Source organism: Rhizoctonia solani, chromosome 8 (genome assembly GCF_016906535.1).
Source record: "Rhizoctonia solani chromosome 8, complete sequence".
In the NCBI taxonomy this organism is placed as follows: domain Eukaryota; kingdom Fungi; phylum Basidiomycota; class Agaricomycetes; order Cantharellales; family Ceratobasidiaceae; genus Rhizoctonia; species Rhizoctonia solani.
Genome location: NC_057377.1, coordinates 1969906 through 1991583, shown reverse-complemented (window position 1 = coordinate 1991583; position 21678 = coordinate 1969906). Strand labels below are relative to the sequence as shown.

General features: G+C 47.8%; 9 protein-coding genes across 9 annotated transcripts; 2 read left to right on the top strand and 7 right to left on the bottom strand.

The window, feature by feature from the left end:
- Positions 1 to 96: 96 nt before the first annotated feature.
- On the bottom strand, positions 97 to 785 carry RhiXN_10059 (uncharacterized protein; the record flags this gene model as incomplete). Its single annotated transcript, XM_043329875.1, has 3 exons — positions 97 to 377; positions 431 to 500; positions 582 to 785. The coding sequence occupies 3 exons, from the start codon at positions 783 to 785 to the stop codon at positions 97 to 99; spliced, it is 555 nt and encodes a 184-aa protein (XP_043182709.1).
- Positions 786 to 1025: 240 nt separating this feature from the next.
- Positions 1026 to 2868, bottom strand: RhiXN_10058 (tRNA-dihydrouridine synthase 1; the record flags this gene model as incomplete). The annotated part of the gene is made up of 8 exons (XM_043329874.1): positions 1026 to 1141; positions 1201 to 1453; positions 1509 to 1967; positions 2025 to 2185; positions 2242 to 2401; positions 2475 to 2603; positions 2660 to 2695; positions 2746 to 2868. 8 exons carry the CDS (start codon positions 2866 to 2868, stop codon positions 1026 to 1028), a joined length of 1437 nt encoding a protein of 478 aa, XP_043182708.1.
- A 372-nt stretch (positions 2869 to 3240) lies between these two features.
- RhiXN_10057 (Cellulase (glycosyl hydrolase family 5 protein)) lies at positions 3241 to 5352 on the bottom strand (the record flags this gene model as incomplete). The annotated part of the gene is made up of 12 exons (XM_043329873.1): positions 3241 to 3352; positions 3415 to 3511; positions 3573 to 3680; positions 3736 to 3783; positions 3836 to 3897; positions 3950 to 3985; positions 4038 to 4491; positions 4548 to 4695; positions 4750 to 4893; positions 4938 to 5070; positions 5131 to 5187; positions 5237 to 5352. The coding sequence occupies 12 exons, from the start codon at positions 5350 to 5352 to the stop codon at positions 3241 to 3243; spliced, it is 1515 nt and encodes a 504-aa protein (XP_043182707.1).
- A 1000-nt stretch (positions 5353 to 6352) lies between these two features.
- Positions 6353 to 8717, bottom strand: RhiXN_10056 (Cellulase (glycosyl hydrolase family 5 protein); the record flags this gene model as incomplete). Its single annotated transcript, XM_043329872.1, has 14 exons — positions 6353 to 6464; positions 6519 to 6615; positions 6674 to 6781; positions 6838 to 6885; positions 6936 to 6997; positions 7047 to 7082; positions 7144 to 7648; positions 7705 to 7852; positions 7903 to 8052; positions 8103 to 8223; positions 8277 to 8333; positions 8395 to 8493; positions 8549 to 8559; positions 8616 to 8717. 14 exons carry the CDS (start codon positions 8715 to 8717, stop codon positions 6353 to 6355), a joined length of 1656 nt encoding a protein of 551 aa, XP_043182706.1.
- A 1517-nt stretch (positions 8718 to 10234) lies between these two features.
- RhiXN_10055 (Cellulase (glycosyl hydrolase family 5 protein)) lies at positions 10235 to 12522 on the bottom strand (the record flags this gene model as incomplete). The annotated part of the gene is made up of 14 exons (XM_043329871.1): positions 10235 to 10349; positions 10402 to 10498; positions 10553 to 10660; positions 10709 to 10756; positions 10817 to 10878; positions 10931 to 10966; positions 11026 to 11455; positions 11507 to 11654; positions 11711 to 11860; positions 11912 to 12032; positions 12086 to 12142; positions 12193 to 12291; positions 12346 to 12356; positions 12421 to 12522. 14 exons carry the CDS (start codon positions 12520 to 12522, stop codon positions 10235 to 10237), a joined length of 1584 nt encoding a protein of 527 aa, XP_043182705.1.
- An 854-nt stretch (positions 12523 to 13376) lies between these two features.
- On the bottom strand, positions 13377 to 15674 carry RhiXN_10054 (Cellulase (glycosyl hydrolase family 5 protein); the record flags this gene model as incomplete). Its single annotated transcript, XM_043329870.1, has 14 exons — positions 13377 to 13491; positions 13546 to 13642; positions 13694 to 13801; positions 13853 to 13900; positions 13950 to 14011; positions 14063 to 14098; positions 14165 to 14588; positions 14656 to 14803; positions 14857 to 15006; positions 15059 to 15179; positions 15235 to 15291; positions 15343 to 15441; positions 15503 to 15513; positions 15573 to 15674. 14 exons carry the CDS (start codon positions 15672 to 15674, stop codon positions 13377 to 13379), a joined length of 1578 nt encoding a protein of 525 aa, XP_043182704.1.
- A 669-nt stretch (positions 15675 to 16343) lies between these two features.
- RhiXN_10053 (autophagy-related protein) lies at positions 16344 to 17069 on the top strand (the record flags this gene model as incomplete). Its single annotated transcript, XM_043329869.1, has 4 exons — positions 16344 to 16379; positions 16438 to 16554; positions 16616 to 16786; positions 16842 to 17069. The coding sequence occupies 4 exons, from the start codon at positions 16344 to 16346 to the stop codon at positions 17067 to 17069; spliced, it is 552 nt and encodes a 183-aa protein (XP_043182703.1).
- A 414-nt stretch (positions 17070 to 17483) lies between these two features.
- RhiXN_10052 (extracellular matrix protein 14) lies at positions 17484 to 19123 on the bottom strand (the record flags this gene model as incomplete). Its single annotated transcript, XM_043329868.1, has 7 exons — positions 17484 to 17797; positions 17857 to 17982; positions 18035 to 18193; positions 18245 to 18356; positions 18406 to 18473; positions 18527 to 18694; positions 18754 to 19123. The coding sequence occupies 7 exons, from the start codon at positions 19121 to 19123 to the stop codon at positions 17484 to 17486; spliced, it is 1317 nt and encodes a 438-aa protein (XP_043182702.1).
- Positions 19124 to 19510: 387 nt separating this feature from the next.
- Positions 19511 to 21621, top strand: RhiXN_10051 (mitochondrial chaperone BCS1; the record flags this gene model as incomplete). The annotated part of the gene is made up of 10 exons (XM_043329867.1): positions 19511 to 19604; positions 19702 to 19926; positions 19979 to 20047; positions 20100 to 20264; positions 20319 to 20430; positions 20485 to 20589; positions 20650 to 20819; positions 20884 to 20974; positions 21031 to 21298; positions 21355 to 21621. 10 exons carry the CDS (start codon positions 19511 to 19513, stop codon positions 21619 to 21621), a joined length of 1566 nt encoding a protein of 521 aa, XP_043182701.1.
- Positions 21622 to 21678: the final 57 nt, after the last annotated feature.

Below are 21678 nucleotides of genomic sequence, written 5' to 3'. Positions count from 1 at the left end.
GCATCACGTGCCAGCGCGTGTCGCAAACAAGCGATCGGTTTATTTCCCTGCTCAAGTTTCACATACAACACATTCTAAGTCAGCAAAACACAACAATCAATCAATTCTCTTGATCAGTTTCGCCGTGTTTCCTGCGACAAGAGACCTTGGCTCCACGTCCCTCGTAACGACACTCCCAGCGCCCACTGTGGACCCATCGCCGATTGTTATCCCAGGAAGAATAATCACCGCACCTCCTATCCAGCAATCTTTTCCTATCTTTATCGGTTTAGCCCGTTCTTTCCCTCTTAGTCCGTTTCGCTCTTCTGGTCCAAGTGGGTGGACAGGGGTGTAAATTTGAACATTGGGACCAATGAGTGTGCGCTCGCCAATCGTAACTGGTAACCTACATATGAGCTGAGCAGTCGGTTACGCGGACGGCCAAACTTACTTGGGCAAACATCCAGCATTGTACATCCTGTCCCGATAAAGACATCGCCTTCAATAGTAATATTGAATCCCTATCCAAGAACAACGGTTTCAGCACATCAGACAGGATATGAACTAAATGCACTTGCATATTCGCAAAAGAATGGCATTACGATTGCTACATAAGCATCGTCCTTGCATCTCAGCAAGTTCCTAAGCAATACTTCTCTCTTCTTATCATCCTGTTCGACGTTGAGCTCTTTGACTTTTTTGCTTTGCTCGGTTGCTATTTTTTGAACGTAGGGATCACCAGCCCAGTACGGCTCGCCGTTAATCATGGCTTCAAACACACTGTGATCTAGTTCGTTGGAGGACATGGTAGTTCAGAACAAGGGGAGGATATAGGATCAATCTGAAGAGCCTGTATTATATGACTTGCCTCGCGTAGAAGTGAACACTACAGGCAGTGAATTTAGAGCTCATCGCGCATACACAACCAGACCGGATAATTTGTCAGCCGACGGCGGTTCCTTTCATTTAAATTATCCATGTCGTTTTACGAGTGTGATCGTACAATAAAAAAAACCCCCACCGGAAAAATGAAACAGAACAAGATATCACTGAGAAAGAGCCAGCGCGTCTTCCTCTGCAACTTTCAATGGTTCGTCTTCGAGTCGGGGACGTTTAGCCTCCAGCGCTGCGACTTCCGTTGGCGTCGCTGCTCGTTTAACACCTGTATCGAGTTGAGCGTTAGGGGGACGAGCCGACGCATGAATATTAATTTTTTCAAACCTGATTCGAGTGCACTCTTGACGGCCACCTCGGCTTCTGCTTTTTCCAGCTTCTCCGCGTCCTCCGCAGGGCAGCCTACGTCAGGAGGCGGAAGATTTGCCGCAAGACTACCCTTCTTCGACTTTCCCTTTTCTTGTTTACCGTTGGACGCAGGTACAGGAGGCGGTCTAACATAAGGCTGGGCAGACCAATGAGGAAGGGGCAAGCCTTCCTTGGTCAGGTCCCCTGAATCCGCCGCTGCCGCCTTGTCCCTCTTCGAAAAAAAACGTCAGGACCAGCCCGAATGCTAATGAATACTTCATACTCACCTCCATCCTGGTTTTCAGCTCTTTGACGATTTCGAGGTATTCATCGACCCATGCTCGTGACTTTTTGTAATCTTTCGATTTCGAGGGTCCTTTCGGGTTGACTCTCCCAATACGGTCCCTCAAATCGGTCTCCCGCCCAAGCGCAGGCCTCATAAGCTTGAAAAGATGTCCCTTGACAGCGCTGGGTGCGGTATCCGTCTTGAGCTCTTTGACAATCTCGAGATATTCAATTGCCAGATCGGTATGGTCTCGCGGTCCGGTTACGAGAGATGAGTCGGGAGGAAGCCCAGCGAATAAAGCGGGGTTATAGAGGTTCGCCTCTGCAGACATGACTCCGTCGGCCCCAGTAGCTTCCAAGCATGCTTTCACGTCCTCGGGATAGAGTATATTTCCATTCGCAAACACGGGAATTTTGAGCGCTTTCTTAACGGCGGCGATTTGTGTCCAATCAGCCAAACCCTGGGTAGTCGTATATCAACGAAACGAGAAAGGAAGCATAGTCTTATCAATACTCACGGTATTAACCCCCCTCTGCTCTCGAGTCCTGCCATGACAGGTGACAATTTGCGCTCCAGCCCTCTCCATCATCTTGGCATACTCGACGGTTTTGTTGACGTCTGGGAATATCCTGAACTTGGCGGTTACAGGAACCTTGAGGTTCGTATGGAGAATGTTGACTGTCGTCTATTGCGTGAGCGAGGATTGGGGTCGTAATCCACAGCGATAAGCTTACTGAGTTTGTAAACCAAGTCCCAGTCGTCCTGGAGGAACGATCCATAGTGGCCCTTTTTCGCAATGTCTTGTGGGCATCCAAAGTTGATATCGACCGCATCGCAGTGGTCCTGAACGACCAATGCCGAATCGAGCAACTTTTCAGGATCATTTCCACAAAACTACTGACGAAAAAAAACGGAGGCGCTGAGATTATGACGTGCAAAGGCGAGTGGTGTATGCAAGGGTGCGTACCTGTACGATAAGAGGTCGGTCCCGCTCTCCGCCCTCTTCACCATTGGCGATATTAAAATTGAGCTCTTGGTATCCTCGTCGATGGTTCCCAGCAAACATCTTGGAGTTTATCATGGGTGTATAAGCTAGCTATAACCCGACGCTGTTAGTTCCTCTCTCCAAAGGACTACCGGGGAGGATCTCACTTGCGAATCGTATCTCCTGGACAATATCCTCCATGCCTTTCGCCAACTATCAGCCGAGGTTCGCTTATGGGTGAAGAGTAACATACCAGTTCACTCTGGTCAACCATCGGAGCAACTACATATTTCGGGCTTTTGAGCACCTTTTTGTAAAACTCGTATCCTCCCAATTTGCCAGTCGGTGGGGAAACGCTGGATTCGGTGGCAGTCATGAGGCGAAAGCGCCCAAGCGCGTTCAAAGTAGATCTGAGATGAGACAGAGTTTACTGATACAAGGGCCAAATAGCCGGGGAAACTGCAAGAATAAATACAAGTTACACTCGAGTCCGTCGATCAAGGAGAAAAAGTTGTGGTTAGAAGCCAAATATCAAATCCTCAAGTCATCATTTAGGTCACGTGCGCTCCCAAAAAAGCATAGATGATAATTGTCTAGGCTTTCCTCCCTGATTCTCTCCGTCTTGTCACACAACACATGATGTCAAGTTAATGTTCAGCGCAGGTCCCTGCTTATGACATATTCAAAAATGAATGAGACGATTACAACGGCCTCTCATGACGGAACAATGGGCAAGACGACAACATCCCTAAACCGTAGTCGAAGTCCTGTTCGCAATCCACGACTTGCATACATTGGGATTAGCAAGTCGACTCGGATCCTTCTTAAAGTACCCCGCCTTGAGAGCCGAGAAGTATGACCTGGAACCCGTGCATAAAATGAGGAACCCATCATAATTTAAAAAGGGACGACCAGAGCTCACCAATACGGAATATAGGGCGAACCTTGCTCAATCTTGTGGCTCCAAAAGATCCAACCGTCAGCTTGGCCGGCGTAGATGTATCTCTGAGCGTCCGCCCCTGTGCGTCACCCGTTATTCAAGGGCTTTATGGAAACTGCCATTGTACAAATCAGACTCACAGTCGCGAATAAAATCTTCCGAAGCATCAAAGTTTGTCGCAAGTGACCATTCGCCAAAGACTAGCGGATTATTGTTATCCGCATAAGCATTTTTGACGCGGTCCGTATCTATAAGACATATCAAGACAAGATTCTCCAGATAGTGAAATTAAATTGAACTCACTGCAGATAGTTTGCATATAAGAATCAGGACTGGGATCCGCAACGCCTCCTGAATTTCGAAAATGAGAACATAGATAGGTCTGGTAGATTCAATGCCATACCGAAAGAGAAATACAAATGAGCGTCGTAAAGCTGAGGGCCATTGGCAGCAGCGGTCGGATTCCTTGACTAGTGGGTCAGAAATTCATGCGCCAGGTCTCAGCACGATTTCTTACGGAGGGTTATTATACTGCCAGTCCTTGTTCATAAACCTAGTGAGATGGCTTGTCATTAATTCGTAATCGCGGGGAGTATTGCTCTTACGTGGTCATCAAGCAAGTACGGTCCGCAACTTTTCTAACAATTCCTGGGCCGGCAGGCTTGGGGGGTTGACGTCTACGTGTATTGTATCGCTCCGATCCTGGTTCATGGGGTACAATATGATCGTCGATCGAGCGTTTTACAGGTATCGATTGGGTGACGGCACTCATGGGCAATGGAAGTCGCCCGGCACCATGTCCTTGACGTATTGCAGATATTTCCACACCACCCAAGTTGAGGGTGCTATTGATGTGCGTTGATGGATAAAGTAACTCCAAACCAGGTTTGTCGGCCGTTTTGTTGAGGATACTGATTGCCTTCTCGAGTACCCTCACGACGACCTTGTCAGCCGCCAAAGAAAGGGGATCAGAAACGATTCTGCCTCGGTCGACACCCGGACACGATACCCCAAATTTACTCTCAACTGATCGAACAACCTCAACGAACCGTTTTTGATCTACCAATAAAATCGAGTCAGGAATTTCATATGGCAAAGTAAGGGTTGCCCCGCACAGTTTCCGTATCCAGGAGTCTTGGAAGCGTCCATAATGGGCTCATTGATCGCCTCGATGGCAAAAACGGTGCTAAAATCGGGATCCCGGTAAACCATCTCGGTCATAACAGCTGCCCACGTCAATGCCCGTTCGTAGTTTTTGTCGGTCTAAATGCGATGGTCAGCATATGCAATGTTATTTTCGAGGTTAATGGGGCATACGTAGAATCGGACGTCGCTAGTGCAGCGTCCGGCGAACATTTGGTTGGCGGAAGAAACTCCTGGCATGGCGTGGAAATCGAGCATAACGTGAATGCCCTTTTCTTTTAGCATGCGGAGGCCATTTTTCAAAAACTCAAGTCCGCCCTTGGGCTATGTTATTCAGTTAGAATGGAACGGAAACAAGGTACCGTTGAACTTGCGTAGAACTCCGTCTTGCGGTCCACAAGGTCTTCGATAATCCAATAGCCTATAGGAATGCGGACGGTATTCAGGCCAGCAGCAGCAATGTCGTCTACGTCCTTTTGTGTGAACCAGGTGGACCTGAATAATGTAGGACTGGTTAATCCTTCATGAACGAAGCTTGGGACTTGTTTCGACTACCAGTGCTCGGCAAAAACCTTATCAGCGCGCGTTTGGCCCAGCTTTTTCACCAAATCACTGTACTGGAGCTCAGCTCGGCCACTAATGACACCAACAATGCACTTACAATTCGCTAGCTGCACATTTAGAGCAGTCGTCGCAGGACTCACCACCCATCTTCTGGACCCATTCCTTTGGAAACATCCACGGCTCGGAAAGAAGCCTATGCGGTGAACGGAGCATTAGTTGCAGAGATTATCAGAGTTCGCTTGATAAGATTATACCAACTACCAAGCTATGTTGCGAGTCTATAAGCATATCACAGAATAGAAAGACACCGAGACCCACATTCACTCCATAAACCTTATCGACCGGCAGCCCTTTGGCCGCACTGATCGCGGTGGCACCAAGGAGTCCGGTCCCGATAACTATAAAACACAGTCGCATATTTCAATAGAATGAGATGAAAAGAGAGGTCGTATTGGTTGAGCGCAAAAGAGCGACAGACAGAGGGGAGGGACAAGATACAATTAGGGGTGTTATAGTCGAGAGAATTTATATGAAGGACACAGATATACCAGCGAGAAACTCCGGATTTTGAATCCGAGCCATAGATCGACAACCGAAATGGAGGAGGTTCGGGAAATCTCATAGAAGCTCTCGCCTCGGTACCACGTAATTGAATACAGTACCGATACTTCGATAGCTTCCCGCGTCGAATCAATGCTGGGTCTCAGATTCGCATCAGACACGTGAGTCCGGCTACTGTCGAACCTTTGGAGACCACACGATCAGAATATGTTTACTTGATGATGCCAAGCGCATCGTCTCCTAATTCCATGTGGTGGTAAAAATAACGCACTGGGCGGGTTCCCTCAGCGCTTGATACATTCTATTGGTCCTGCACGGTAGGCGCCGGCAAATCAATCGCATTGGCAGTCTATTCCAAGAAGCCATGGAGGAAGTGTTCATAGATGCATCTATCATGTATACAGATTGACCTTTCGTGCCATACGGAGAATCCCATATTGTTCCTAGCCTTCCAAAGGACAAGTTGGCCGAATATATGAGAATTATTTACCAGTCTATAAAACTGCCACAAGCAATACCAAGTCCATGTTCTCAAAGAACAATACACACAAGCCTTTGCTCTCGATATCAATTTATGCAATTTACGACCAAAAAGAAAAAGAATATATTACTAGGGCGATATGACAAGCCATAAATGTTCTCAATCCACAGTTCAAGCCGTGGTCGTGGTGCTATTCGCGATCCAAGGCTTGCACACATCTGGATTGGATAGCTTGCTAGGGTCTTTGCTAAAGTAACCAGCCTCGAGGGATGCAAAGTACGACCTATACAGGGCATATATTGAGTGAACTATTATTCGGCGTCACCGAGACACTTACCAGTAGGGAACATAGACCGTGTTCTCCTCGACTTTAAAGTTCCAAAAGTACCAGCCGTCTCCCTGGCCTGCATAAATGAGACGCTGAGCATCCGACCCTGTACCAAGTGTTTAGTTAAGAAAGCTGCATGATATGAGAAAATAAAGCTAGCATACAGTCACGTAGGAATTCCTCCGTGTCAGCGAAATTCGTGGCGAGTGACCATTCACCAAACACGATAGGGCTATTATCTACTTCGACTGCCTTGGCAACGCGATCGGTATCTGTAAAACTTGAATCAATGGTCCATACATATAAGCCATCAAATATGTGGACTCACTGCAGATAACGCGCATGTACGACTCGGCGTTGGGGTCAGCAACACCACCTAGGACAAAGGTCAAAAAGCGTTATGCTTGGGTATTAATGGTATCATACCAAATGAAAAGTACAAGTGAGCGTCGTAAAGCTGAGGACCAATCGCGGCATCCGCAGGGTTGCTAGTATTATCTTCAGTAAGAGGTTCAAGGAGAGTATCAATGCACATACGGTGGATTGTTGTATTGCCACCCCATATTCTGGAATCTATTCAAGAGATGGGAGTCAGATATGCATCAACTAAAAGTCTCAATAATCAAACACTCACGAAGTCATTAAACAAGTACGCCCCACATTCTTGCCCAACGTAGCCGAAATTCCACGCCCGTGGTGAAGACGCTTGCGAGAATTGTGTCGCTCAAAACTCGACCCATGAGCCACCCGAGTATCCAGATCTTCAACGTCTTCTGAGCGCTTGACAACGACCGGTCCGGAGGCACCCATAGCTCCACGCCCCGCACCGTGTCCTTGCTTGATCTGGGCCAAGTCGACAGAGCTGAGTCCTACGCCGAGGTTGACATCAAGCGATCGGCGTAAGTTGAGTGAAAGGCTCAGTTTTAGATCCACGCAAATGCTCTTGACTGCCGCGGCTATGTCTTTAAGAACCTCGACGAGAACCGTGTCGGTGGTGTGAGTAGCCACTTTGAGGAAGCCAAGGTCGAGGGAATCGGAGTACGACCCATTGGTAAATAGCTTGGTATATTCGGTACCATCGCACTTGATTCCAATAGCGTACTCGACCATACGAACGACTTTGACAAATCGCTTTTGGTCTGTGAGCCATTATGTCAGATCTGAATTATGCGCATAAACTATGTATACCACATACAGTCTCCGTAGCCGGGAGTTTGGTTGGCGTCCATGATTGGCTCGTTGATCGCTTCGATTGCAAACACAGAGCTGAAATCGGGGTCAATGTGGCTCAGAGCAGTCATGACACCAGCCCAAATCAGGGCTCGCTTGTAGTTTTTCTCAGTCTGTGGATGCGAATGTCAGCGAGTGGCACAGAGTTATCATCAAAACGTACATAGAACTGGACGTCGCTTGTGCACCGGCCCGCGAACATTTGATTGGGTGTTGAGACACCTGGTAGCGCATGGTGATCGAGCTTCACATGTATGCCTTTTTTCTTGAGCCAACCAAGACCCTTTTTGAGGTATTTCATGCCACCTCGAGGCTAGGGGAAACCATTAGAGCCAAGCGAATGTCAATGCGCTTACCACTTACATAAAATTCGGTGGACCGCTCCACCAATGGTTCAACAATCCAGTAGCCCAGGGGGATACGAACAGAATTTAACCCAGCGGCCACAATCTCTTCTACGTCTTTTTCAGTAAACCATGTTGCCCTGGCCGAATTCCGCTAAGTTGATAATTTATAAGATTGCATATGATCGCTTACCAGTGTTCCTCAAACACTTGATCCGCTTTTTCCTGGCCAAGCTTTTTGACGAGCCCGCTATTTAACAGATGCGTTGAGCGATAGACGGCGACTCAGATGTTTCGCGAAATAAACTCACAACTCGCTGGCCGCGCAAGCAGAGCAATCAGCATCACAGCGTTCTCCTCCCATTTTGTTTACCCATTCGTCGGGCAGCATCCATGGTTCTACAAGTAGCCTGAATAACGTATTAGACAAGTCATAAGTCGACATTTCGACCAGGCTCAGCGTACCAACTACCGAGCTAAATATAAAGTATCATTCTATGGGAATATAAGGACCAAAGAGATGGTTGCTCACATTTACTCCATAAATCTTGTCCACGGGGAGTCCATTCTTAGCTGCAGTAACAGCAGTAGCACCGAGTAAGCCGGTACCGAGAGCAACAGAATGGAGTCTCATAGGAGTGTAAATATGTGGATAACTCGATAAAATATCGATGAAGGCTGGAACGATTTATGTCTGTACTAGCTGGAAGAAAGTACAAGGAAATGAAGACTTGTGATATTGAATGTTAGACAGAGGGAGCGGTTATATAATATAGCTCTCGGAGGTATCGGGCGACATATTCTTTGACCATACCTCTTGTGGGCTATCTAGGAACAAGAATTCTAGGTCTGGGTGTTCTGCTTCTGTTGTGTCGGATGTCCCTAGCACAAGCTATGCATTTCATCGCGACACAAATTTGCAGTATGATCCACGGGATTTGATTACGATATATACATCCCGAAGAGTTGGTCATGACCTACGATATGCGAATCTAGTTATGTCGACCTTTGGGAGAGTTAAGACGAGCTGCTTGCATACTAACTTTATAGAGATTGTGCTTCAAGATATTCATGCCAATTCCTCTATATTATATGTTATCAGGAAGAAAAAATAGAGAATAAGTGGTCGTGACATACATCCGTTTTTGACGTTGCTATCGGGCAAGGCGGTCCAAACCGGGGAGATGAAAATCATTGTTCCTCAATACAGATAAGGATCCAGAATATGGGTTTAATAATATGATTGAGCTGTTGAAGATTGGTGAATCGCTCTAGTTATTCGATGAAGATGAAGGAACGACCAGCGCGCCGGACTTGGAACGCTAGTAAATCATCCATGGGTTCAGATTTGGACACTCCAGCTCCATTGGATACGTGAGAAATTTGCATTCGGTCATAAAGTTCATAAGGAAGCGAAATACCATCAGCGCAAATATGTATGGGCTCCAATGAAAACAGGAATTCGAAGATGATCGGCTCGTTCGGTGAAGGGATAGCGGCTTGTCTTTCGAAACCATCGTCTTGTCAGGGGCACTGAAGACGGGGGACACGGAATACCATGGGGCGATCTACGACTATATTGATATGGAAAATCAAATGTGGGGTTCGGTGCTAGAGCGGCACGCGCGCCACGACGAAAATCGCACTCGTGACGGTAACGTTAGCATATTTGACCCAATCATATTGGCTCGTACGGTATATCATATATTAGAAGAAACCATCAGTTGTATCGTGGATACCAGAGATGCGATTGCCCGAGTTCTATAGACGAGCTTTGCCGAAAATTTGGATGCAGCCAACCATTACGATTGTTCAGCAGCTTTTGGTGTCCGTCAAAGACCACCGAAAACCGTAGATTTTCAAAGTCAGGTGATCGGGTTTTACGAGGGGCAAGAAGTAGAGCGGGAATCCGTACAGGTAAATCTGTATCCGAATTCTACATCATGAAACCTAAGGTTTATGGGGAGCTGATTGAGATTCCTCATTGGGGGCGATCAAAGTTAATCAAAACTAAGGGATATTGAAGTTGATCGGATTTTGCTCCGATCAAACATATCTAGACCGCAATCACGCGAACTAGTTTTAAAGACAACAACAAATATATATTAAGACGGAATTGTAGCTGAAAGAGTCCAAGCAATTTACGATATATCAAGCCACAGTGGTAGTACTATTCGCTATCCAAGGTTTGCATACATCCGGGTTCTTGAGTTTGCTAGGATCATCCTTCGTAAAGTAGCCAGCCTCGTAAGTGGCTGACCATGACCTGAGAGAATAACGATTAGTCTATTGCTGGAAATTGTGAGGACGGATCGTACATGTCAGGAACATATCTATTTCCTTTCTCAAGCTTGTAGCTCCAGAACAGCCAGCCATCGGCCTGACCGGCGTAGATTGTTCTTTGGGCATCCAGCCCTACAACTCAAATCAGTCAAAGCGGATCATGTTAACGAATGTGCTTTTGCTCACAGTCTTGATAGAACTCGGGAGTGGCGTTGAAGTTGGTAGCAACCGACCATTCGCCAAAAACCAGCGGAGAGTTACCGACAGACTTTGCCCTCGCAACACGATTAGTGTCTACGGATAATTAGACTTGTTGGATAGTGCAAGCAGGAGGTAACGTACTGCATATGGTCTTCATATATGACTCAGGGTTGGGGTCCGCGACACCACCTGAAATCGGGTTTAGAAAAGATGCAGCTCAAAAGATTTTCTTAAAAGAAAATCACTCACCGAAAGCGAAATACAGGTGTGCGTCGTAGGCCTGAGGTCCATTGGCGGCATCAGCCGGATTACTATAACACAGTCAGTCCTCAACTTCACAGTTTCAAGGTAAACCCCGCTTACGGTGGGTTATTGTATTGCCAATGCATGTTTTGGAACCTATTGAAAGAAATAAGAAAGATTCGGGATACTCGGAGTTGAGATTCGGCCTGACTCACACAGTAGTCAGACAAGTGCGGCATACATCCTTGCCTAACCTGGCTGAGAGACCGTGCTCGTGGTGGAGGCGCCTACGAGCATTGTGGCGTTCCAAGCTGGATCCGTGAGGGACGACAGGTTCCACAGGCTCGCGCTTCTCAACTTCCGACGTGGAGGCACCAAACGATAGATTGACATCGACATCAATATCGACATAGATATCAGACCCGAGGCCGAACTCCTCAGCGTTGGACTTCATATATTTGTGCACTTCCATCAGCACGTCGCGAATGGTCTTGTCCTTAATGTGAGCAGCAACCGCGGGTAAGCCTTTGTCGTATGATTTCGAGTATGATAAATCAGGGAAAATCTTGGTATAATCAGTGTCTGGACAAGGGACTCCCAACGCATATTCCACTAGGCGAACCACCTGGACATATTGCTTTTGATCTGCAGGAAGGAGTTAGTGGTATATAGAAATTTGATAAATCGCTCACGTACACTCGCCGTAACCGGGGGTCTGGTTGGCGTCACGAGCCGGCTCGTTGATAGCCTCGATGGAGAAAACACTGCTCCAGTCCGGGTCCGTGTGGGTCATAGCTGTCATGACTCCAGCCCAGATTAAGGCACGTTTGTAGTTTTTCGGAGTCTGAGTGTTTAAGAGTTAGATATCAATGCGAACATTTGATGTGGACAAAAACATACATAGAATTGGACGTCGCTAGTACAGCGCCCGGCAAACATCTGGTTGGCAGACGCCACACCCGGCAGCGCATGATGGTCAAGCATAACATAGATACCTCTTTTCTTGAGCCAGCGAAGACCTTTCTTCAGGTACTTCATCCCACCACGAGGCTGGTATAACTTTGGTTAAATATATACCGGTGTGTTAATATATGGACATACGTAGTGCTCAGTTGAGCGGTCCACAAGGGACTCAACGATCCAGTAACCAAGAGGAATTCGAATCATGTTGAGACCAGCGTTTTTAATAATGTCCGCATCCTTCTCGGTGAACCAAGTGGCCCTAACCACAAAGGGGGTTATTCTCGCGTTAGCTTGGTGAATCTTACTACTCACCAATGCTCATCAAATACTTTATCAGCCCTCTCTTGGCCGATCTTTTTGACCAAATCACTGAAGGGATAGGCATTAGCCGAATTCACGAGCCCAGGAGAAACACATACAATTCACTGTATGCGCAAGATGAACAATCGGACTCGCAGCTGTCACCACCCATTTTATTGACCCATTCATTGGGGAGCATCCAAGGCTCGACCAGCAACCTGTAATGAGGTTAGACCTGATCATAGTTATCGGATTTGAGTTGCTTAACATACCAACTTCCAAGCTGTTGAATGAACAGTCAGAGATTAAATACGAAATACAAAGAATAAAACAGTTCTAGCACTCACATTTGTGCCATATACCTTGTCGACTGGTAAACTGCTCTTCGCAGCAGATACTGCGGTAGCACCGAGCAAGCTGGTGCCAATAGCGACAGAACGGAGCCTCATTTGTGTAATGAGCGCTTACCAAGAACCAAATAACAGAAACCAGAGTCAGAAGAAAACAGGATACAGTGAGCAGAAATAGGAGAGGTTTCAGAGAACCAAAGGGCCTTTGACTGGCATTGTCGCAGCTAGCAGGAAGGCTTATATAGAGAATTTTTGGGCGCGTCGGAAAAAAAGGCAGATACTAATACTCAGCCCAGCCTTGGCATTTGCTTGAAGCCAGAAGAAGTTCAGTATGGCCCCACTTCATGATCCTACGTATCTGGCACCAGCCATGCATTTTGTGATGGTTGTCAGTTTCGGGCACACTATCCCTGGAGCGCCCTATTGGTCATCTTTGCCAAGGCTCGAAAGTTGACGCCTCCACTGTCGTTCAGCCAGCCTTCCATGCGGGCTTTGGATTGCTCCAGCGCTTCAGAATGAGCGATGAGGTAATTAATGAAACGGTCCTGCGGGGGATCAATCGGGACCAAAAATCCCTGTAAGATACTTGCAATTGTCATATGACCATACATATGAAGCTTGTCATGCTGGCTTAAGATCTTCCAGTTCTTTGAGTCAGGTCATTGGGTTCACAAAATGTTTGCGAGCAAGATACAGCCCAATATACGGAGATAATCTCTGTAGTACTAGGAATTCAAGGGTATCGCGCTCAGGGCCCACCAGGAACCTATTGAGCTTCCTGATTGCGAAGGTCAAAGCCAATCAACGTTTTAACCCGGTGAAGAATATTTAATATCGTTTCTCAAATTAAGTAGATCCACACCCGTGCAGAGCCTCTTGGACGAAGACAATAAATAAGTATTAGTGTGGAATTACACCCGACTGAAGCCAAGGAATATAATAAATATGGTATCTCAAGCCGAGGTAGCGGTGCTGTTTGCGATCCAAGGCTTGCAAATATCTGGGTTGTTAAGCTTGCTGGGATCCTTCGGGTCAAAGTACCCAGCATTGTAAGTCGCAGACCATGACCTGAGTTAAAAAATGATTAGTGCGCTGTTGGTGTATAAGTGAAATAAGACGTACATGTCAGGAGTGTACTTGTTGCCCTCTTCAAGCTTGTAACTCCAGAAGAGCCAGCCGTCGGCCTGACCAGCATAGATAGTCCTCTGGGCATCCAGCCCTGTATATGGCATTAGTCAATTCTCTAACACGACATGGGAGTGCTACTCACAATCCTTGTAGAACTGAGGCTCAGTCTTGAAGTTGGTGGCGACAGACCATTCGCCGAATACAAGCGGGCGGTTGCCGACCGCCGTTGCCTCTGCCACGCGGTTTGTATCTAATAATACAATTGAGATTTATTGGAGCGTCCAAGCGAGCAGGTACTTACTGCAGATGGTTTTCATATAGGACTCGGGATTGGGGTCAGCAACGCCACCTGGGATGAAGATTAGGGACGATTCGGCTCGGGCGGTCACACGGCTTACCAAACGAGAAATACAAGTGAGCATCGTAGACTTGAGGTCCATTAGCAGCATCAGCCGGGTTGCTGTTGAATACTCAGCATTCAGTTACACAAAACATAAATGATAATACGCACGGTGGGTTGTTGTATTGCCAGTGCATATTTTGGAATCTATCCGGATAGGCACAATAAGTTTCCATTTATTTATTTATTTTGGTTAATTTGAGTATGACTTACGAAGTTGACAAGCAATTACGGCATACGTCCTTGCCAAACTTGGCTGAGAGGCCTCGTTCGTGATGGAGACGCCTGCGAGCGTTGCGGCGTTCAAAGCTGGATCCATGAGGAACGATCGGTTCTGCCGCCTCGCGTTTCTCGACGTCCGGCACGGATTCGTCGACCGACACCGATAAAGACACATCGACGTCCAGGTCAACGCTGAGGTTAAGGTCGGCGTTTATTGTTTTCATGGCAGCGTTTACCTCTTTCAACACCTCAGCAAGCACCTTGTCTTCCACTTGAGCAGCGACGGCAATCAAGCCCTTGTCAAAGGATTTTTTATACGAAGGTTTGGTGAAGATCTTGGTGTAATCGGTCTCTGGGCACCGGACTCCAAGGCCGAATTCGACGAGTCGGACAACTTTGACGAATCGTTTTTGATCTACAAATGATAATTAATTAATTAATTAATTAGCAGTGTTTGTAAGCCCAAAAAACTACACACGTACAGTCACCGTATCCAGGGGTCTTGGTAGCGTCCTGAGTTGGCTCATTGATAGCCTCAATGGAGAAGATAGTACTCCAATCGGGATCGGTGTGGGTCAGAACGGTCATAACTCCAGCCCAGATCAACGCTCGCTTGTAGTTTTTCTCGGTCTACGTTATCGAATATCAATACGTTTCCATGATTGCATACGACTACAACGCACGTAGAATTGGACATCAGTCGTACAGCGGCCTGCGAACATCTGGTTGGCAGACGCGACACCAGGCAAAGCGTGATGATCAAGCATGACGTGAATACCCCTTTGCTTGAGCCAGCGAAGACCTTTCTTCAGGTACTTCATTCCACCGCGAGGCTGGATCACTCGTTCAGATGAATGCCGGGAAATTAGTTTTTATCAGACGCACGTAGTATTCAGTAGAGCGGTCTACAAGGGATTCGACGATCCAGTAGCCGAGTGGGATACGAATCGTGTTGAGGCCTGCATTCTTGATGATGTCCGCGTCCTTCTCGGTGAACCATGTGGCCCTGACAGACCGTTAGTATATTGAAATTTACAATAGCGATATCTGTGAGCGCTTACCAGTGTTCATTGAACACTTTGTCTGCTTGCTCTTGACCGAGCTTTTTAACCAAATCGCTAATGTGGATGTGAGCCTGGAACACGAAGTTTCGGCGCGAGAACACGTACAATTCGCTGAACGCACAAGAGGAACAATCGGCCTCACAGCTATCGCCGCCCATTTTATTTACCCATTCATTAGGAAACATCCAAGGTTCAGCCAATAACCTATAGCATTACCTCCGGTCAGAATTATTCATGTTTACCAAGTACCCGTACTTCAACATACCAGCTTCCAAGCTGTTCGGAAGTTCCCGTCAGTAAATCGGAGATGAAGGAAAAGAGTTATTGATACTCACGTTAGTACCGTACACCTTGTTCACTGGCAAGCTATTCTTCGCCGCGGAAACGGCGGAGGCACCAAGCAGGCCGGTGCCCAGAGCAACAGAGTGAAGCCTCATTTGAGTGTAAGTGTATACCGAAAAGAAAACGCCGAGAACCAAAGAGAGTCGGAGTAACGCTGGGTGTTTACAGAAGCAAGTGAATAATGAGCGCTCTGGGCATTTGTTAGAGTTATATATGGGTAGTCTCGGGCTCATCGGGCGAAAGTAGAGGTTATGGTTGTTTTGGTATTTGCTCGGCGGACCGAGAAGTCCAGGATAGTCCTTCTTGAATTGATGCGTTGATCTGATTCCAAGGCTAAAAAAAATACGAAACCTGATGCGCGATGGTTGCTGGGCTCTGGGGGATGTCCCTGCGACGCTATTGGTCATGTCGGCCAGGGACCACACCTGACATTGGGAGCACCACTATTGTCATACTATCCCAAGGCTTGTACGGTATCGTTCTAGCGCGCTGTAATGAAGTGAAAAATAATCTAGAAATGCCGTCTGTGGTGGAAGTTAATTGAAGGTTCAACCTGGCCTAATTCCGTAGAATGATCCGCGCTCGTGGCCTTTAGTCATCAATATGGCTGTGCCAAGGAAGCGCCGGACCGGTTGCTTCCACCCACCACACAGGCTCGAGAGATCTGCTGCTAAGCCATTTGACTGGTGCACATCCAGAACTCTCCAAGCATCACATATTGTGAATTTAATAATCCCGAAAGATAACAGTTGCAGTTTGGAAAGATGGATTCGGGACCAATCAAGATCGTGTTTGAGTTTGTACGATCCACGTTATACCCATAGCTCGCCACTAACTAAACATTTCTCTATTTTCTAGAAAGTAGATCGTGAACTGACCAGGGAGCTTCTTCGTGGATTGATTCATGCAATACTATTTCACAGAGCATTTGGATTCGTCAAGCCAACCAGTCGGGATATGCTTGATGTTACCATGGTACGTAGACCCAACGACAAGAGTACATGGATCACCAACTCAAACCGCCTAATCTTGTCAGCCAGTAATAGACGACGACAACCTAAGCCGCCAGGTCGACCGCAAAATCGACCAGTTCAAACAATTGCTAGACGATTCACCCGGTCTTGGTACCGCGGGACGAAAACGAGGCCAAATGATGGTCATATTCTCGGAATTACGGACCAACAAGGGATGGTTTTCTTCCGCCGAGGTACCATCACTTGTAATTTCCACCGAGAAATTGCTCACATTATTTCATATTGTAGGAAGAAGTACCTTGGGAAGAATGGACGATTGTCATCGAGGCCCATTCGAAGCAGAGCGTTCCTCGAGCTACGACGAGTCAAGCTCTTGCTCAAGCTTTGCATAGAATTATTGTTCATACGAGCTCTGCTCATGGTCGGGAGATAGTCCCTGCCATCCGCACTGTCACCAATTCGCTAAGTCCTTTCCCATATTCCATCAAGGGCAAGGTCGGAGGAACTGAAATCTAGGATTTACTGTATTTTCTAATCTAATATCCCTGTACAAATACGCGACGAGAGACTCTAATTTATTCCATTTACCCCGGACGGCATTACCCAGAGCACCCACAATGTCATTACAAACTGGGCCTTCCGAGGCCCCGGTCAAATACAGGATTGGGTCCCCCGGTAGATCCATTGTCTCCTTTATTAGACGTGCCGCGCCACAGGCAGAGCGTATTTCAGAGATCCAGAGTAGGCAAAGCTCACACGTGTTGGACCCCTAGTCGATACCAAAGCTTCGAGCGCGATAAGGTTTCCAGCGCAATTTGACATATTCGCTCTAAATGATTATAGCGAGCATATTAAGAAGTGATCGAAGCCATGAAAAGTTCAACTGGACCTATAACCATTCACTATTCTACACACATAAATTTCGTACATCTACACCATATTCGCCAACAAATACTTGACACCCTCGTACGCCTCAATACCCGACGGCCTAATCTCAGCAGGCGGAAGCACGAATCCATTACCGGACGACGCGCCGCGCAACTCGGGAGTAAACGAGTACTTGATCTTGGAGTAGCCATAAGCATAATCAACACTGCTTCCCGAAGCCTGGTAGATCGTCTGGCAGATGGGTCCGGTCTTGAGGGTCTTGCCGTATGGAGCCTTGAAGGCGGCCGCGAACCCTTGTTCCATCTTGGTGTGCTCGGTCTTGTCGGCTGCGTTCGCGGTGCAAGAGTAGCCATATGCTAAGATCAGGGTCAGTTCATTATATGATACGTTCTTCCGAAAAAAAATGGAAACGTACGGCCCATGAAGTATAGTCCATAAGCGTGGAAGTCGATGTAGAGCTTGGCACCAGCAGCCGAGTTGGCCCTTGCGTTGAGGAAAGCAGAGAGGGCCTTGAATTCGGGGGAGTCCCCGGCAGATGCACCTACAAAGTGGTGTTAAATAGAGTCCTCGGGAAGTTTCGGTTGATTAATTACCTCGGTAGTCCTCCGCGCAAGGGCTGGTGGATGATCCGCCGGTACCCCATTGCCATGCCCAGTTTCGGTTAATATCACGACCGTAGCAGGTCGAGCCGGATGGAGGAGGTTGGCGATTCTTACGCCAGAGACGGTCGCTCGATTGGGTATAAGCAAACCCTAAAATACGAGGCATCAGATGCAGCGCTTGCGTTGGTTGAGCGCACTTACCATCGGGATTGACGATGGGGAAAATGTAGAAATCGTATTTGTCAACGTAGCTTTTGATCGTCGACGAGGTGGTGTAGTTCGATAGTAAGCTGTATGCAATTTGCTCGGTGACCTGCATTCGGGTGAGCAAACGAACGCAAAAAAGCTACGAGGTACTATACCAAAGTGCCAATCCACTCCCGTGCGTGAACAGTACCGTGGAAGATTACGGCAGGCTTAGTGCCGGAGCCTATAATATCAATTGAGCAAAATCAAACTATGTCTGACCGGGAGCGAACCCACCAGAGCTTCCGTAAATGTTAATACCGGTGATAGTACGGCCTTCGTATGAAGTGCCGCTGGTGACGACCTTGGCATTGTTGGGGAACGTCGTGGCGAGGTCTTTCAAGAATTGAAGGTGGTCCGCATAGGTGTGATAGCTGTTGAACCATGCCTCGTTCGCCAATCCAGCTACCAAGTACAATTAATCCCTCGCAACTAAAAATCGAATCAAAAAAATGACGACGAACCAAAGGCATCACGGTAGGGGCTGTTCATGCCTTCAGCTTCCTTGGCAATGCTAACCGCAAGATCGTCGTGCATGGTAATAAGCTGAGAGTCAAGATCCGGGCTGACTTCCTTGAGTGCCTTATGGAAGCTATCAAGGCGATCCTTGGAGACCTGAACGTCGACGTGAGAGTGAGGCACGCGGGCAGAGGTCCAGGTCGGCACGCCGAGAGTGGTGATCAGGTTCGCGAGTTTGTCTGTTTGTTCTTGGCTACCAGTGGGGACGCGGATGATTTTTGTTCCTGCATATTGGCCGGTGGATTGGGCGGGCGCAGCAAACGTCAAAGTGGTCAACGCCGCAGCGGCGCACACTGCAGCACTCAGAAAATACATGAGAGCAAGGAGTAGGAACCGAGAGTATCTGAGCAAACAGCCGTCGACACCAAGTCAGAGAGAGTTAGGAACGTGCGCTTTTAAAGTGAAGCGTGAGGATGAGTCACGAGGTACTCTTGCAGGCCAGCCATATGGGACGATAGGCAGATCCACATTGTAGACCCATGTAAGCAGCTAGCGAGACCGCATCTTTGGAGCAGAAGGGGAGATGGATGCAGCAAGGACAAGCGTCGAAAAGGAAATGTAAACGTGCTTGATTCAAAGAAGGCCGGGACGTCGCATGGAGTCGACAGCTGAGCATATGGTCGAGGCTCAAGAAGTTGCTGTGCCAGTGCCAAGCTCTGGTTCGAAAGCCCAATGATATAGTATGACCACCGAAGATAGCTTATGAGTGTGCGAGATTCTGCGAGTGCCTCAAGTTCTCTGATAGTTCGTTCGGAGCGCGGTGGGAATAATCGTGGTCGAGTTGAGTGGAGTTACGGTAACGCTCTCTTGTTACACGAGAAATTGTAAACCGAGACCCTGGATATGAGCGCTTGTTTGACAACTCCCCTTGAACTACTCCGCGTCCTGTGCAGATGATTCGTTCCTGGAACTCGATCGTCCCTTGGAAGCCCTCGCGCTTATGCACGAGAGTATAGCGACAACCGTTGGTCTAGGAAGACAGATTCCCTCTGTCTTCAGCAAATCGTTTAATGCTTTATCCCCTCACGTACGCGACAGCACGAGTGGCATCTTGATTGGTGCTGTGATCGATGTCACTCGGAGAATATTTGATGCGCTGTGGTCTTGGATTAGTACTAGTAAGATCAGCTTCTGTTCTTCTCAACTCTTTGGGGGTCTAATTATTTGTAGACTGCACGGTAACCGCAACATTTGAGTCTGGAAATGAGGCTTTCGAGTGGATCAGTGAATGGCTTGCACGTAAGTCGTTCGTTTAGACCTGTCGCAGTTGTTTGTGCTAAAATCAAAACAGAGCAACCGGGCTATACCTCATCTCGGGACTTCGACGTGATCGCAAGACCTCGCACGCGAACATTGTCCAGCATCGCCGTTCCTTCACCTGGAATGTCGGCTTTGTATTCCAAACACAGCGCGCCGCATAACGATGGATCTTTGGCTCAGTATCTCCCCTCTCATGGTATGTCGATAGACTGAAAATACCTGCTGGATGGAATTATGACTTGAGATTTAGACAACCGACTTTGGATGTTCTATGGTTCACGACTCATGCGAGTGCAACGGAGCAGAATGTCTATGAAAGAAGACTACGGACCAGGATACAATATAGAAAAGATTACTCTAACGTGCGTGCCTGTTCCAACCTAACCCTCACCAGGTCTGGATTCTCAACTGCTCAGCTTGTTCACATTTTCTCGGACGGCACTTCACGAGCTTATCGAAAAAGCCGCCCAAGAACACCGTGCCCGAGACCTTGCAGAAATTCAAATTCATATCGGAGATCAGTGGGTCTTTCCGTGATCCACAGCCTTTCATTTGTTCACGTTGGCCGGCCGTGTTGACAGATATGGCAACTGGAGACGACTGAGTTCAAAGCCCCACCGCGACTTTGGAAGTGTGGTGCTGGAGCCCGAGGTCAAGCGCCAACTGCTGGAGGACGCGAACGAGTTCCTGGGTAACGAGCGATGGTATGCGGATCGAGGAATTCCCTATCGACGAGGGTATCTACTTTATGGTGTGTCTTGAATTGTCGTTGATTTGCCTCGTGGCCTGGTCCATAATATACTGCCATTCCATAGGGACACCGGGATCGGGCAAGTCTAGCTCCATTCATGCCCTGGCAAGCGAACTCCGGTTGGATATTTATATTGTGCCTTTATCGCTCAAGACGTATGTCATGACCTCGGTCCTTTTGCTCACCCTCACCCTAACGATCCGAACTTCAGTATCGACGATAGTGTCCTGGCCGACCTCATCTCGAACACTCCTGATCGATGTATTCTTCTATACGAAGACATCGACGCCGCATTCATTGACCGATCTGCGGCCCCACCCGTTCAGGCTACGAACCATAGAGGCGAGAGCGTCGAAAAGTCCGGGGTCACGCTTTCAGGCCTTCTGAATACCATAGACGGCGTACAGGCGCAGGAAGGTCGACTGCTATTTGCGACCACTAATCATCCGGAGCGACTTGATCCTGCCCTGTCAAGACCCGTAAGTGTGATTTGGCTCTCGTCAGCGCTTTTTTGATTAAACTATGGTGCACATAGGGACGAATGGATGTGAAGATTGAGTATAGCCATGCAACTCGGTGGCAGGCCGAGCAGCTGTTCCGGCTGTTCTACCCTGCAGAACCGAACTCTGAAAAGGAGATCATGGACAGCTATGCAAAAGAATACGCCGATACGATTCCACCGGGCAAATTCTCGGTTGCACACCTTCAGGGATATTTGATGCGATACAAGGGACAGCCGAAAGAGGCAGCCAAGGGTGCAAAGGAATGGATTGAGGGGGAGCTTGCTAAACTAGGTCAATAGCTGAATATATGACTCTTACTAGTGATTCACGGCATTGTAAATCCTTATACGAGCAGT